General features: G+C 33.8%; 1 protein-coding gene across 1 annotated transcript in view; it reads right to left on the reverse strand.

The window, feature by feature from the left end:
- The window catches only part of DIAPH3 (diaphanous related formin 3), a 335408-nt gene that overhangs the window by 295153 nt on the left and 21996 nt on the right, over nt 1-18259 (reverse strand). The window contains exons 10-11 of the mRNA XM_036755144.1: nt 14512-14826; nt 12039-12153 (exon numbers count right to left, since the gene is read on the reverse strand). Coding sequence (XP_036611039.1) covers nt 12039-12153; nt 14512-14826 — 430 coding nt within the window. The remainder of the gene's footprint in view (nt 1-12038; nt 12154-14511; nt 14827-18259) is intronic.

The raw sequence follows: 18259 nt of genomic DNA on the forward strand, positions 1-18259 counted from the left end.
ATCCTACCCTTACTGACAGATGCTCTGCCCAAATGAATGCAAATTTTGATCTTTGAAACTATTTTTTTCCTTAAGGAGCCCACATTAAACTCAAATCACTCATTGACTAGCCAACAATAGGTCATAGTTTGGGCCAGGACTGACTCAGAGTGAATGTAAATAGCAATTGTTTCTGTTTTGGACAGAAACCCTGAAAGTCTTCCCCTCCAGATTGAGTTTTCTTTTTCTGACTAGGTAAAGCCTCATTTCTTACCTAGCTTAATCACAGAATGGGCATAGCCTCAGCCAAACTGAGACCTGTTAAAGACCTTACCTTAAAAAGACTAAGGTTTCGCACTACATCAATACATGTTATCTATCTGTAGAAACAAAGAAAATGTCCTTATTAAGATCTCTACATTTTTTTCATAATAAATTATTCTATTCATGGTACTTCAGAGTTAGTATATATGAATTAGCTTAGGATTATTATCCTGTTTTCTTTACACAGATCAGTAGAGTACGACACAAATAAAAGAATGTTTGAATACAACAAATAAGAATAATCCTTATCTGATCAATCCCCAGATCTCAAAGAGTCTAAATGAATTAAGCCACTGACATTCTAAACTTGATTTGTTTTTAAGCGTAAAATCTATTCGTGGTTTCCATTTTGCTATAAATGTTCATTTTAGAAATCATTTCTAAACCAGTTTATTACTGTTATATCTAGTAATTTTGACTCACCTGTTGTTAAATATATGAATGCTGGCAATTATTGGATCATATTTTCTTAATAAGTCAGGAAGTAAATTAGTCCAGTAATATGTATTGGGAATGCCCTTTAATCCCAATTAAGTTTATGAATGACAGCAATAATTAATATTAATTGTGGTTGATAAAAATGAACACCAATAGACTGTTATATAATTTCCTCTATTCTCTAATAGCTTGCAAAATTAACAGATACTTCCAATATGGTTAAAAATGGACAGGTCATTAACATGCTTTTGATGATTCCAAACAATCAATACATGAATACAGTGATTATATTTCAAAAAAATAAATAAATAAACATGTTCTTTAACAACCTCATTAAATACAAATGGAAAGCTGCAAACTGTATAGTGTTTTCAGTTCCTCTGTGTAAAATACATGGATGTATAACTCTCTCCTAGAAAGAAGTAGTTGTAATTTTTTTTAAACTTTGAAATTAATATTATCATAACAGCCATATAATGTATGCCACTCAATAGCTTTTATAATAATAATTTTCTTCTGAGTAGCGTTAGAGAATATACTTCCCGAACTACATGTAGTTCTGATTCACTTTCTTATTTTCATTTCTGTTCCATGGCATGGTATTAGCAACAATGACCAGGTTAAGAATCAGAACATCAAATTAATACATTATAATACAATGCTACAGTTAAAATATCTGAAAGTAGGGGTTGGTTTATTTTTCACCCTGCAGAGTAGCTACAAAACTGCACTATAAACCAAATACCAATAAAACAGTATCACCACAAACGAAAGAGAACTTTTAAAAAGATGACTCTTAGGCAGCTGATGACTTTACAACAGTTATACTTCACAGCTTGTAAACAGTCCTTGCTTTCCATTACATCAGATTCCTGTCTCCTGTGCTGTCTCTTCTTTTTCTCCTACCCTAACTGCTATTTCCCCATGGCAGCTTCTTCCTTATTCACTTCTTCTCTCATTGTTTCCACTATCTCTTTTACGTGAATGATTTCTAAAGCTCTATCTCTAACCACAAAACCCCTTCTGCACTCTAAAGCCACTAAAGCCACAGAAACATTTGTTGTAAATCTCCAACTAAGTGTCTTGATCTGAATCAGTGGCCAAATTTCTAGAACTACAATTGCTCTAATATTCATTGCCATCGCCACCACTTTATTTCAGGCAATAGTTACTCCTTGGATGAACTACTGAAATGAATCTTGTAACTATTCTCACTGCTTCCAGGAATTATCCATTCTGAACTACAATGAAAATACATGATTCAAACAGAGTTAAATGAGGTGCTGGAGCAGAATTTATTGGCCCTCAAGAAAACTCAAAAGGGAAAGAGTAGCAAAGGTGATTTTATACAAGAATAAAAAGACATGATTAAAAGAGATAAGAAAGAAAACTACGCTATGTTTAATGCCATCACAGAGAATGAAATAGTAACTATATATAAGTACTTGTGGGAAAAATTAAGGAGCTGCAGAGAATATTTTAAAAGTCTTATATGATGGATCTTTGGTGATTGCTGAATGAGAATAGAAAATAATGTAGATATTTCTCTACTGCACATGGTACTGTTACATTGATTACCCCTGTGACAGAACATTTCAAAAAATCTTAGAAACAAACAGAAAGACAAATTATTAAACAAAACCTTTACTGATTACAATATAATAACAACTAAAAACAACAAAGAGCAGTCAAAAAAGGATATAAACAGAAATAAGAGACTAAAAAACTTAATTCTAAAAAAATTGATGATCAAAAAACAAATTACAGGGGGAAAATTTTTATTAAAGAAAATTACAAGAATGAGACACCAAAACTTTTGAGATGTAGGTAAAACAGATCTTGGAGAAAACTTGTATCTCTAAATGTTTTCATCAAGAAAAATGAAAGAACAGATCAATTATTTTGGATTGCAATTAAAAAAAATAGAAATCTAACAAACCAAAATCTACAAATGAACAAAAAATAGAAATTCTAAAAATCAAATGAGATAGACAGAAAAACCTACTAAATTGAAAAACAAAACTAACAGCTATTTTCAATTGCATAGGTTTTTTTTTCAATTTTTGTCTATTTCATATTTGATTTTCAGAATTTCTATTTAACTAGATAGGTAATATGATCCCAAAAATCAATATCAAAAATGAAAAAGTTAGAAGGAAATAAAGGATAGTAATAGAAAGTATTTGCATAATTTTATGCCAAAAAATCATAACTTCCTTAAATGAAATGAATATAAATGTATAAAATACCCAAGTGAACAGAATAGGGGCATTTCAATGACTACATCTCAAAAAAAAAAAGAAATTGAATAAGTCAAAAAGGAACTAGCAAAAGAAAAAAAAAAAACAGATAGCTTTACAAGTTAAACCGTCAAGGAACAATTAATTTCAACAGTATAAAATGTTTGCAAAAAGAGGAAAATAAGAGACCCTATCAAATTTCTTTGATGAAACAATATTGTCTTGCTAATTAACCCAGGCAGAGAAGAAACACAGAAAACTATAAACCAATATCTCTAATGAATAATGACACAAAACTGAATATAATATTGTAATGGTAATGCAAATGGGAAGATCTTTCCCATCCATTAATAGAACAATGTGACTTGCCTGGGTCACACGGAAGCCTGAGTCACATGAGCCTGTCATGGGAAGGGCTTGCCAAAAGGGTGGAACAGGAAGGGGCAGAGCAGGGAGGGTGGAACAGAGCTGAGAGGAAGTTGGTGAGAGCAAGCAGAGCTGGGGGAGATGGTGGGAGTTTCAGTTTAGAGACAGAAGAGGCAGTCAGAGGGAGAGCAGTTAGCATGAGTGAGTGCCAGGGAGTGGTTTTGCTTGAGGGTATTCATTTGTGGGAAGGCCCTAACAGAAGGAAGGCTTGGGGATGGCGATGCCACCTGCATTGCTAATGTGTATAGATTTCTTTGTTGCTATGACGGATTTGGCTTTCTGGTGTTTAAATAAATGCTTTGGTTCTGTCTTCCATGTAGAGAGTCTGTTACATTTTGTGATTCAGACCTATGCTGGCATATTCACAGCCGCCACAGGTGCTGTAAATATTGCATTGGTGCTACAAATTGTAACAGCAAGCAAAGTGGGACTTTCTGCTGTTTTTTCTTTTGGCGTGCTTCTCAGTACTAAGGCAATCAAGTGCCTTTGAGTCTTGCCTTTGCTTGAATCAAGAGTCTTCAACTAAATCAAGAGTCTTTGATGACATCCTTAGAAAGACTAGGTCGCATGAGTTTGAGTCACATGGTTGTGATGCCCTCTGTGGGCTGACTCTGAAGAAGTGTATATATACTCTGCGATTAGTATTTTGCTTGGGCGGGCTCACGAACTGGAAGAGCGTGATTTGGCCAGACAAGACTCTGGGTAGCCGTTAAAGAGCTCCTCCCCGACCACCCCACCCCCCCAAGTGTTGGTGCTTCTCCCTCTCTCTGGTAACTATGTATGTACTGCTATGGACAGAGAGAAGCCCTGTCTGCTGATTTGTGTTATTTACTCTGTTTATATAATTTCTGCTTGTAATTTGTTTGTTTTCTCTTAAGTTCAGGGTGCTGACTTTTTCCCCTGAACTAAGTGAATGATATATGTATGTTTAATTAAAGTGAGACTGTAAACCCCTTAAAGTTACTTTCCTTAGAAAAGCAGATCAAAGAACCTGTGCTAGCAGCCCTCCTGTGTGCTGGTGTTATTGGCCATATATCTCCACAGCAGTTGCAAGCCGCATTGTTGTTACACAAATATTAGCAAAGATACTACCACAAGATAAATAAAAAGATTATGAACAATATCCAGTTTGGATATAGAGAAGGAATGCAGGGTTAGTTCAATATTAAGAAAATTATAATCATAATAGATCATATCAAAAACTCCAAAAAATGACTATATGAATAGATGCAGAAAAGACTTCTGACAAAATACAACAACCATTTCTGTGAAAAGTGCTAAAAAGGATAAGAATGGCCGGTTTATTAATATGGTAAATAATATTTATCTAAACCCAAGATGTAGCACCACCTAAAATTATGTAAATATGGAGTCCTTTCCAGTATGATTGGGGTAAAAATAAAGATGTCCATCATCACGTGTATTATTTGATAGTTCTATAAATGGCAGATGTAGGAATAAGTCAAGAAAAAAGAACTGAGGGAATAAGCATGGGCAACAGGAAAGAAAACCATTGGTTTTTGCACATGATATCATAGTTCACACTTAGGGAACTCTTGATAGTGAACTAAAGTAATAACTGACATAATCACTTCAGCAGAGTAACAAGATATAAAACAAACCACAAAACCATCGACTTTTCCATATATCACCAAAAAAGTCTAAAAAGAGAGAAAAGGAGATTATTTTCAAATACCATAGACTATATAAAACAATAGCATTTATGGAGTATTTTCAGGTTTACTAAACACTTTATAAACATTCCATTTGAACATCACAATTATGAGAGGTGCTAAGAAACTGAAGTTAAGAAGTTTGCTCAAAATCACACAGCTAGAGACTTGGACAGAATCTGACCTCAAGCCATCCTGACTTCCAAATCAAGCACTCTATCCACTAAGCCGTCTAGCCATCAAAATATTGAGGAGTCTGGCTACCAAGACACATACACAAATTAAAAGAATACAACTACAATCTGTTCTTTACAGATACACAGACATACATTTGGAGATATATTAATTGTTGGTGGTTCACCTGTGCTAATTAGATAAAAGCAACAACACAACCAAAATTAATCTGCAAATTGAGTGCCATGTCCAGGCACTTATGTACAACAAAAAAATTCATCTGAGGGAAATTTCATCTCAAGGGAAATCATAGGAAGTAGAAAAGGAGCAAAGTTGCCAGATCTCAAACTACACTAAAAAGCAGCAATCATCAAAACTACTTGGTAATGATGATTTTAAAAGAGGAAAGTTAATCAGTGGAACAGATTCTTGTTGTTATTCAGTTGTTTCAGTCATGTCTGACTCTGAATGACCCCCATTGGGGGGTTTTTTGGCAAAGATATTGAAGTGGTTGCCATTTCCTTCTCCAATTCATTTTATAGATGAGTAAACTGTCATAAATAGGACTTGCCCAGGGTCACACAGCTACTAAGTGTTGGATGTGAACTCAGGTCTTCCTGATTGTAGGCCTGGAACTCTATCCACTGCATCACCTAAATGACCATGGAATAGATCAGCTATATACATGGCAATCAACTAACAGCAACAAATTTTATAACCATCAAGAACTCTTACTACTAGGATAAGCCTACTAGTCAACCAAAACTGTTGGGAAAATTCAAAGAAGTCTGGCAGAATTAGCTTTAGATCATTCTTCATACTATATACCATAAAAAGCACCAAATGGATACATGAATAACAGGTCATGTCATAAACAAATTACAATTGAAAAAGAAGATACTTTTTACAGCAATGGACAAGGTAAGAGTTCATGACTAAAAGGATAAAATAAAAGAGATAAAATGGAAAATATTGATTACATAAAAATTTTTAAAGCTCTGACAAAATCAATGCACTTGAAATTAGAATAGAAATTGCTAACTTAAAAAAGTTTAGTAAATTTCTTGAAAAAAGCCTGACATCCAGGATATATAGAATCAGTTCAAATATATAAGAGGTAGAGACATTCCTTAATATGTGAATGATCAAAGAATAAAATCAGGTAGTTCTCAAAAAAAGAAATCAAAGCTATCAACAATTACATGAAAAAAGGTGTTAATAATTTGAGTGTTAAATGCCACAAAGACGTCAAGGAAGATCAATGTTAAAAAAAATGCCATTAGACTTGGCAATTAAGAGATAATGGTAACTTTAGAGAAGGCATGTGAATGGTGAAGTAAGAAGACACATTTTGACCATTTAAAAAGAGGAGAAGCACTGGTTGTAGGTGGCATTTGAAAGAAGTTTTGCCAGAAGAGAAGGTGAGTTATAGAGATGATTATTTTTAAGATGAGGGAGGCAAAGGCAGCTTTATAAAGAGTAAGAAAAGAGTCAGCAGAGAGAAAGAAAGAGAGAGAGAGACAGAGAGACAGAGAGATTGAAAAGATAAAACAGAGATGATAGTCTGGGAAATTTGATGAAGAAGCTAAAAGGGGATGGGATCAAAAGTACATGAGAGAACTCACTGCTAACAGAGCTGTGAACTAGTTCAGCCATTTGGACAGCAATTTAGAACTACACTACAAAAAAGCACTATTTTATATACACTTTGACTCAGACCACTAATAGGCATATTATCTCAAAGAGATCAAAGAAAGAAGGAAAGGATCCATAAGTATAAAATTATTAATACCAATTTTTGCTGTAGCAAAGAAGTAGAAAATAAAGAGGTACCTATAATGGGGGAAAATGAACAAAATATGGTATAAGAATATAATAGAACTTTATTGCATGTAAGAAATGATGAAAAGGAGTGTAAGTCTAATTGAGAAGACTGGTAAAAAGTGATACGGAGTAATATGAGCAGAACCAAGAGAACAATTGATGCAATGACCGCAACACTGAAAAGAAAAGAAAACAACTTTAAAAACCTTAGAACTCTAATCAACATAATGAACAACTATGACTCAAGACGATCAGCAATCATTCTTTTCGTTTTCTGACAGAAAGTTGATAGACTACAAGTATAAAATGAGATATATATTTTCAAATATAGACAATGTATAGATTTGATTTACTTAACTTTTCTCATTTTTAATAAGAGAGTGATTTGGGGATGAGAGTGGGGTTAGGAGGAGCTTATAATAGCTGTTCTTTAAAAACAAAGAAATGATTGTCAATGAGACATTTATAAAATACAGAGAAAAGAAGAGAAGGAAATTCAAAGAAAAATACATTCCTTCTGAATGATGCATATACTTTTTTAAAAAGCTGTTTATAATAGTTTCAGGGTATCATACATAAAACTTTCTATTCTTTGCATATGAAAATACTCTTGTTGGCTGATTTCTCAAGTTCATAATAACCAAAAATAAATAAATACATAAAGAATGTGAGGATCCTTCTAGGGAAAAAACGTTTATTTTTTTCTGTATTTTTAGTGCTTGAAAAATGCCTGTTATACAGAAAATATTTAATAAATGCTGGTTAACAATGCCTCAAATAAAAGTAGTTCAATTCCTATTCATTCTTAAAGATCTGAAGCAATAAGCAAAAAATAAAAACTGATCTGTAAAGCTCAAAGTTTTATGTATATGGCAATGATTACCACTCACTCATTCAACAAGCTGATCACAGGATTCTTTAGACATCATTAATACATTAATAATCAAAAATTCAAATTAAAGGAATTTTTACTTAGCACTTCACACCCATCAAATTGGAGAAAATAACTAAAGGTTAGGATATTCAATGCTGATGAGATTAAGGAGAAACAAGTAAATTGCTGGTGTAGTTGCAAATTGGTCAAATCTTTTTGGAGAATAAACTGATAAATGGGCGGATCTCAAATTCTCTCAAACATGGGAGAATGTCTTTATCACTTTTAGCAACCTCACCAGTATCCAAGCTCATGCCTCTCTACAAGGAGGCAAACATCCTCATATAAAAGAAACAACCGTCCATTTTCCAAGTCTTTTCAGGTAGAATAACACTTTGGAGTTTATATTTCCAGGATTACTAATCTACCAAGATTATAGACAATGGAGCATAATTTTAGTGGGGAGATAAATTATAATAAAATTTGCAAGGTGAGCTATGAGAAATATTCCAAAATCTGAAAGATAAAATAATGTAGAGCAAAATTATTAAGATAAAAATTATAACTTGCCTAAAAGGGCAAATATCTCTGGTATATAGACCTATGTTTTGTCTAATTGATAATGGGATGAGTTTACCATGAAATGTAAACTACAAAGACACAAACTTATTCTCTTACCCATTACAACTATTACCAGACACAGCAAGTAAAAAATTTCTCAATTTTGAGCATCAAGCCTAAAGTTATATTGACTTGAGTTGTTGTTGTTAAAAGGTTCAGTTATTTTATTTAGGGATAAAACCACAGCTGGGTTAAAGGCATGCTAATAAGTTTCCCTTTTGAGCTTCATTAATTAAAGAAGTAATCAGAGTTTAAAAAAAAAGTAGGCGAAAGAGTAGCTACATGGAACCAAAAATGTAAATGCCTTTTATAAACTAATGTTGCTTACCAAAAAAGAAAAGGAAGAAGTAATCAATTCTCAGTCATGGAATTTGAAATTTTAAGAGTACTTTACATGTAAATATATATTTACTAGTATATTTTAACTGTTATATATATTTTTTCTCTGATTACCTGAAGAATGTAATCATTTTATTCAAGGAAAACTTTGATTCTCTATAATCAAAAGATAAAATCAAGTTTCACCAAATCCAGAATTTTCCCTGACTAAACTGGGCAATTTCTTCTTATTTTCAAGGTTCAAAGACATTTTATATTATATTCAGTATTACCTAATGGTTACTATTGGCTATTAAAAACTCTGAATTAGTCATTTGTTCAGAGAAATAGCTACTTGAGGTTTCTGTTCTAGCACTGCAGAATGTAAAGTTACAGTAGTATCCTCAGGAAAGTAAAAATAGAACAATAAAAACTACAAATGACATTTCTCTTTCCTATCCATGAGCTAAGTCACAATGGGTCAAAGAGAATGCTAAGTTATACATTTCTTTTCTAATTATCTTTCAATATACTTTGCATAGTAATATGAGGGGGTTCTGGATAGGTCAAACATACAAAAGTTATTCAGTTGCCTCTATGACATAGGAGGCATTAATTAACTATGGTCATACTGAAAACTATAATAGGTTAAATTTGAAATGGCATCTAAAAGATACAGTAAAAGCATGTTTTTAATTGTTCAGTTGTTTTCAGTTGTGTCTGACTCTTTATAACCCCTTTTTGGGGATTTGCTTGGCAAAGATACTGGAGGATTTGCCATTTCCTTCTCTGGCTCATCTTACAGATGAGGAAACTGAGGCAAAAAGGGTTGTCACTTACCAAAGGTCACACAGCTAGTAAGTGTCAGAGGCCAAATTGAACTCAGGTGCTCTGAGTCCAGTCCCAGAACTCCATCCACCATACCTCCTAGCAGCCTAATTTACGCTAGCACAGTTATCACTTCCACATGGTGGGTTTAGGTGCATGGCACCCCCACAATGTGGAAAATTCATGTAAAATTTTTTGGCTCTCCCTTCATACCAGAGAATAAGTCTGAATTATTATGTTCTCAAAAAATGAAAGATGCTGATACTATATGTTACCATCCATGTATTTTATGCATTTCTGAATTTCTATATTTTTTTCTGAATTGCTTCCTGACCTTCATGTGTTGTCTGTGGCTTCCACAAAACTCCCCAAAAATTCGTATTCAATGTCTTATGCCAATCCAAGATATATTGAAACAGCAATGGGGAAAGAGTCAATATGTGAAAGGGATAACTGTATTGTATTCAAGTTTCAGCCTTAAAAATTACGTATGGCATATGTCCACTAAGTTAGTAGGACTTAGCCCTATTTGCAGAGGAAATCAATGTTTTTTATTTTAATGTGTAAGTATGTTTTTCTGTACATTTTTTTAGGCTCACTTTAACACAAAAACAGGAATTTAAAAAACAACTGCAAAAATTTCATTCAATTGCATACTCCAACTATTCGTTGCTCATATATTATCTATCCTTTGTATCTCGTCCAATACCTAACACCATAATCTTTAAATAAATGTAGGATTAAATTGAACTGAAGGTGGTCCCATGTTACATGACCTCACTCTATTTTATAAATTTGCATTCATTATTTCATGATAACCCTACAATAATTTAAAAAGGCTCTTAAAAAGTTCAAAGAGACCTAGCAGGTTATCTAACCCAACCTCCCACAGAATTTTGGAATTACTGGTACACCATTTAGTCTATATTCCAAAGAGATTAAAAAAAGGAAAAAGGAAAAGGAACCGTAAGTAGAAAAAATCTTTATAAGAAGCTCTTTTCAGAGTCACCAAATTGGTGAACTGCTAATCAAACTGTGGTATATAAATATAATTGAATATTAATTTGCCCTAAGAAATCACAAAATCAACAGTTTTAGAGGAAACTGGGAAGACCTCTATGAACTGATGTAAAGTGAGTAGAAATAGGAAACAATTGATACCATAACAATGACATTATAAAGAAAAATAGCTTTGAAAAACTATAGAACTCTCAATGCATTGAATTCCAGAGGACTAGAAATGAAAACGCTCCTGCCACAAAGGTGGCTGGCTTAAAATATAGAGCAAATCATACATTTTCACATGTGGTCAATTTGGCAATTTGCTTTCCTATACTATGAATATCTGTTATGACAATTTTAACTTCCTGTTGTTGCTATTCAACTAGAAAGCCTGGCTAAGTGAGAAAAATAATAAATGTTTATTAAAATGAAGTTAAATTGACATATTTTTTAAACTACTTATTTAGGGAATTACTAATACAACAGCCACAACAGTTATGTGTCTTCTTTTGGACATTTGTTTGATAAAAAGCTCATTATCTCTTGAGCCACCATAAGTGGTTCCTTCCCTGGCCAGGAGGTCCCAGAACCCATCTAGGAGAGCCAGGGGGCAAAAAAGACTTGCAACCATCCCAAACTACTTTATTTCCCTTTTATCTTTGCTTTCCTTGTGCCACACTCCCAGAACCCTTTGGGCAGACTGCCACTGGGGTATCTTTCCCCTTTGCCCAACTGAATGACTACTCACATATTTGGTAGAGATAATAATCTATTTCTTGAGATAAGATGGAGAACCATTAAGTTTGTCACTAAGCTCTCCAAAGCCCCCAGCACTAACAAGCGACCTTACAGAGACTAAGACTCCTGGACCTTGTCATTGTCAACCTGACCATTTCCCAGACTTTCTATTCACACTGCAGCTCAACTTTGTTTTCTTCCCCCTACCCTAATTAGAGTGTGAGCTCCTTGAGAAGTGGGACTGTTACTTTTGTTGCTTTTTTTTCTATTTGTACCCCCAGTATTTAGACAGTGTTTTCTACTGTCCCTAAGTAAATACTTAAGCAAGCACTTAGTAAGAAGCACAAGAAGCAGAAGAAGAAGAGGAAGAGGAAGAGGAAGAGGAAGAGGAAGAGGAAGAGGAAGAGGAAGAGGAAGAGGAAGAGGAAGAAGAAGAAGAAGAAGAAGAAGAAGAAGAAGAAGAAGAAGAAGAAGAAGAAGAAGAAGAAGAAGAAGAAGAAGAAAGGTAAAACAGGAAAACTTACATTTAACAAGTAAAACTTCTAAGGAATTTTTAGAAACCAAAGATTTTGAACTTGCCTTTTCTTTGACAACAAAACGTATTTTCAAGTTTACAGAGCAAGTCTGTGTTCTCATATTTGTTCTCATTTGCTTTTAACCAGAAACAGTTTTCAGTCATTTCATGAGGTCTGATCTGAAATCAAAGGCAAAGTTGTGTGTAAACAATGATGTACGACAAAAATGGCTATTGTTATTGCACTGTATGCCAAGAAAGGGAGACCAAGTAACCTGAAGGATGACTGAATGGCACAACTGAAAAACCATATTTACTATTCAGTGAAATCTTCAACACGTCCCCCTTCCCTCATCCTACTTATTTGTCTTCTCCCCCCAACACCTACCTTTTGCCAGGGTTCATCTTGTTCTCTTACACCTATCTTGCACTATAATATTACTTTGTAGGGCTGTCACATCCTACTACAATACGAATTGATGATAAATTTAGGTGTAACTCATCTTCAACAGGAAAAGCCTTTGACAGAAGGATAGGCAATGGGACTCCCATTTTAAGGAATACTCTAAAATCTGGGACTAGGAATTATGCTTTATTACAAAGAGCTGTACTCTTTCTCTCAGCCTTCCTTTTGTTCTGCTGCCCCAAACCCAAAGTACTGATTGGGAAGTACTAAGTTGGGATATGCCCAACCTATTGAAAGGTACCAAGAAAATATATGTCATTTCAGCAGGTGGCAAAAAGGGTGAAAAACACAGTGAAGGAAGCAATGAGGATTTAACTTGACCTCAGAAAGGTTATTAATTCCTAACATAAATAGCTTGTATGCTATATTTTATTTTTTACATATACTAATAAATCCTGTTTAAGTATCAATAGTTAGGATATATATTGTTTCTGACGCAAACTTCTTTTCAAATTAAATTCAACTAATTATCCTCTTAAAACATCACTATACCATAGTATTACATAAAGTAAACTTGAAGAACACTAGACTGCCCGTCAGAATTTTTGACTTCTAGGTGCAGTTTACTGTTAAGTACTTATATGACCTTGGGCAAATGACCAACTCTGGGTTTGAGTTTCTTCATCTGTAAAATAAGACTGGACTACATGATCTCAAAGGTCATTTTGCTGTTGTTGTTCAGTTGCTCATTAGCTGTGCCCAACTCTTCACGACTCCATTTGGGGCTTTCTTGACAAAGATACTAGAGGGGTTTGCCATTTTCTTCTCCAGCTCATTTTACGGATGAAGAAACTGAGACAAAACGGCTTAAGTGACTCGCCACATCACTAATGTGGTCACACCATTAATAAATGTCTATAGGCAGACTTGAACTCAGAAAGAAGAGACTTCCTGATTCCAGGCCCAGCACTTTATGCACTAAACCATCTTGCTCCCCGAAAGGTCATTTCCATCTCTAGAAATCTACGATTCTAAGAATTAAGGGCTGACTTGAATAAAAAGAGTTGGTTATGACAAATTTCTATTGTCAAAGAAAAATTCTAATCTGCTTAAAGCTGCTAAAATATTTTAGCTATGTGTATAGATCTAATCTGAATATCAATGTATTAAAATTTCTCTTCAGAATAACCTTTTTTAAAAGTACAAAACTAATGCTAAAATGAAGACCTCCCTTACCCCATGATGTATTCCCACATGTATCAGTGACATATCTTTTAGCTTTTGTTAGGAATACCAACACTGGAAAACTTTCACAATCATCTCTGCTTTAGTAAAAATGGAACTAGAAACTTCACAGAAGGATTTAAAACAAGCATTTAAAAACCAAAGTATTCCACCTAATCTTATACCATTACAGTATTCAAATAAAAGCCATCATAAGCTGGTTCTCAAAGAAAATTACATTAGAATCATTGGTTTCACTGGACTTCTGAGTTCATTATAGTTTATTCTCCGTTTCTCAGAATTACCACACAACCATCCTTCAAATATTTAAAAGAAAGATATCATGTGGCCTTCTAAATCTTCTTTTTCTCCTGGTTGTATAAATCCCCAGATCTTTCATCTATTTCTCATATAGTATGATCAGCAGAACTCTCACCATCCTAGTAATATTCCTTGGCACAAATTCCATTTCCTAATGTCTTTCATAAGATATCAACCAATCAATCGATAATCATTTATTAAGAGCCTACCAAGTGACAACACAGGCACCCAGAAATGAATATAATACTTCACAGGAGAACTGATGAGGACAGAGTGTAGCAAGATAATCATCTGCCTTCTCTGGGGTACTTTGTTTCTACTAAGGAAGACAAATATCTCATAGTTGCTTCTTTGGGGTGAGAAACGGGGTAGAAGAAGAGTGGGGGGACTTATTATCACACTGACTCAATGCGCTTTCAATTAACTAAAAAGCCCAAAACTTTTTTCCATGATCTACTGAAAATCTACATCTCCCCATAGAATACTGAAATCATGCAATGGACAGAGGGATACAGTTTGATACCTGAATCTAAATGTATGTCTTAAGGTTTGTTTAAAAGAATACTTCCTATTTGTGGCTGTTTTACCTTTAACCAGTTCAATCTTTTCATGGTGGTTTCAGGTTTGAATTCTTTTTTTGGTTTCAATCCAAATGGCAGTGTTAATGGAGGAGGAGATCGGTGTACTCCAAGAAATCCTGGAGGGAGAGGTGGTGGAGGAGGAGCACCAAAAGGCATCGGCATTCCTGGAAGTGGGGGAGGTGGTGGTGGTGGTGGCGGTGGTGGTGGTGGAGGCACACCTCCACCCAATGGCAGGGATGGTGGTGGAGGCAATTGGTGACCAGTCACATCTCCTGCTGACTGTGGTAAAGAGGTTTCTGAACCAGGTGGTAAAGCACCAAACTGCAGAAAGATAAATTCAATTACATAAGCGTATATTACTTAACCAAAATTGAAAATAACAGTCATGATGATTATCCAAAGAAATGAAATTTCAAAACCCGTTATTTTACTAAAATTCACAATAACCATCTGAGAAAGGTTTACATTAAAAAAAAAAAGTCATTACTAATGGAAAAAAAGCATTTACTCCAGTAAGGTTATGTATATTTTTTCTTCCACTAGAGCTGGGATTATTAACTTTTTTGTGTCAAGGATACCTTTGGAAGAAGCCTGATAAGTCTGTGGTCCCTTTTGCAAGAGGTATTTTTTTAATGCATAAAATAAAACACATATCTTTAAAGCCCTGTTAATATTGACTATTGTTTAAAAAACACATGTGTATAAAAATCTCTGAAACATTTCTAAGCTATGAAATACTTATTCCCTTATAATAAAAGGTAATACGTAACATTAAAATGGAAATTCAATTGGCCTAGTCAGAAAAAGGCAGAACCTGTCATTACATCTTAAATTGACCCATGTATAAATATTAGATCATACAATGAACAATTCTCAACAAATGTATTATATTTACAGCGCAAGCAATCCCCAATGTACAAAAAAAAAATCATTTTCCGAGAGGTCATCTGGAATAATGAACACATTTTTCCACAGAAATGTTATCTGATGCCAGAGCCAAAAAGCCAATATACCCAGATAAAATGCCATAAATATATAGATAGAATCAATAGTAAATCTATACTTAATACCTATTAATAGCATTATTCATAGTTTCCAACATAGAATCCCAATAATTGTCTCTACCTTAGTAACAGGAGTAAAGACTTGCTCTAGTTCTCATATCAGAGTTAGAAGGATTATGAGTAAGCCTTCTGTAGCAGCATCAAGAGATACAGCTGAGGCAATGGGGTTTAGGTAATTAGTGGGGAAAGGGTACATTTCCTACAGCTTTGTAACAGGTAGATATCTCTCCAGGCCAGAGATATGGGAACTTGTTTGTCTTTAATTATTTTTATAGGAAGTTAAAAAGTTTCTTAGTAACACTTTTTTTTTTTCAGTTTTAAGCACTTAAAAACATTTTTCTGAAAAAAGGCCAGAGTTCTGTTACCCAAAAAAGGTTAAGAACACTTGATCTTGGGCAATCATTCCTCAGGTGCTCTAAACACAAGGAAACAAGGCGTAGTCAGGGGACTGCAGGCAATTGGCAATACCATGTTTCCTAACCATCAATAATAAGTCAGTGGCTTATAAATCAAAAGGCTATATTATTACCAACATATTTTGTTTTGCAAATTATGATTTAATATAAAATGCTCACCTTTACTCTTTTAATATTTAATTTAATCTAAGCCATTATCAGAAACACTCTAAATTATTTTCCAAACCTTCAAATTTCTAATCAATGTATTTAGTTTAACTCAACCACTATGAAGAACTAGAAAGTATGGCTACAACATTCAATAAATAAATTAAAATATTCAAGAACTGTATATAAAGCATGAACACATTTCTAAGTGTTTCTTTAACTTTAAGGAAGGAATCACAAAAATCATCAAATATTTTAACTGTCATATACAAGTCATAAAGTACAAGGATATACATGCATATAATACACACATATATGTATAGGACACACTAATATCATCTCTTCAATGTTACTAATATTTTAAAATGGGGAATTATTTTCAAAAATGGAATCCAAAGTCAAAATCCTCAGAAGTCTTAACTAAAAGCTTACTTGTATCAAATTAAAGCACAATTGCCATAACGTGAGGGATTTAAGTGATGCTAATGATGATGGCTAACTTTACAAAGTACGTTAAGAATTACAAAGTGCTTTTTTATAGATATGTTCTCATTTGTCATCCCACTAACCCTGTATAATAGCTGAAAGTGAACTATCAACTTCAAAATCTAGGTTGTTCTCTTTTGTGCCATGTTGTAAATCTGTTTAATCTTGGAAATTGAAAAATTAACATAAAATGTTCTCATTTAACAGAAGATTACCTTTAAATTCTGAATAGCTAGAGGTTTTTAAAAAATTGGGGGAGCAGGAAGGGGAGGAGAGAATAGATATATAAGGATCAAAGATGAATGTCAAACTGAAAAGATTTACATCGTAGCTAATTACTTAGAAAATAAATAACACTAGAAACAAAATCCAAAACAAGCAAGAGAGATTTTTCCAGAGAGATCTCTACTTAAAATCAGAGACACAAAAAAGTTGGAAATTAAAATGATAGTGTTTTAAATAAAAATCACACTAAAACAAAAAGTATTAAATATTATTAAAACATGCTTTTGTAAGAGATTGTTTTAAACACACATACATACACACAAAGTGGATGAAAAATATGTCCAAATGTCACATGTATTTCTTTCTACATCCATTCACAGATAAAAACACATAAGATTAATATGCTTCTGAGTATGTACACTCACGCACATATCACATTAAAGGAAAAAGAACAGCAAGTAGGCCAGTGTAACTGAATTGTAGACTGCATGGAGGGAAATAAAGGATAAGCCTGGAAAGATAAAAAAGGACCAGGTGATACAGTGTTTTAAATATCATATAGAAGAATTAATATTTGATCCTAGAGATAAGAGGGAGCCACTGGAGTTTATGGAGAGGGAGGTGATATGGTCAGAGCTGTATCTTAGAAAAAAAACACTCTGGCATCTGAGTATGTAATTGGAGGAAGTAGAGTGCTGAGGAAATAATATTACAATGTTCCAGGAAAAAAGTGATAAAGGCCTGTACTAGGTTGGTAATCATGTGGGTAGAAAGAAGGCAACATATATCAAAGGTGCTGAAATTTTAGCAAAGACAAGATGTGATGTTATAGGATATGTAGGATGAATGAGAATGAGGAGTTAAGGATGACACTGACACTGCAAACCTAAGTGCTTAAGAGAATGGTGCTAACCTCTATAGTCATAGAAAAGTCGAGAAAAAGATAGAGTTTTGGAGGAAAGATAATGACTCCTGATTTGGACATGCTAAGCTTTAGATTTTTATACAACATCTAGGTCTAAGTGTCCAAAAAGGAACTGGTGGTGTGTCTCTAGAAGTGAGGAAAAATACTAGAAAGGCTATATAGATGTAGGAATTACCTATACCTACATAAATGAACCCATGACAGCTAATGAGATCAACTATTCACACCTACAAAAATACATATCTTTATCTCTTACATTCTCTGAGAATCATGGAAGACTACAATTTCTAAAGATTCCAAGTAACTCAAAAGGCAGGAAAGTCACACTGTGGGTTTAAGCATGATACATTCAGAATGTTAGCAGAGATGTAAAATAACATTAAATTCATATCCAAAGCCAAGTATGAGCCAAAAAGTAAAGAAGTCACTTATGTAATAAGTGAGAAATAGGAGTGACACATATGAAATAACAGACACATAACAAGACATAA

The sequence above is a fragment of the Trichosurus vulpecula genome, chromosome 4 (assembly GCF_011100635.1).
Source record: "Trichosurus vulpecula isolate mTriVul1 chromosome 4, mTriVul1.pri, whole genome shotgun sequence".
In the NCBI taxonomy this organism is placed as follows: domain Eukaryota; kingdom Metazoa; phylum Chordata; class Mammalia; order Diprotodontia; family Phalangeridae; genus Trichosurus; species Trichosurus vulpecula.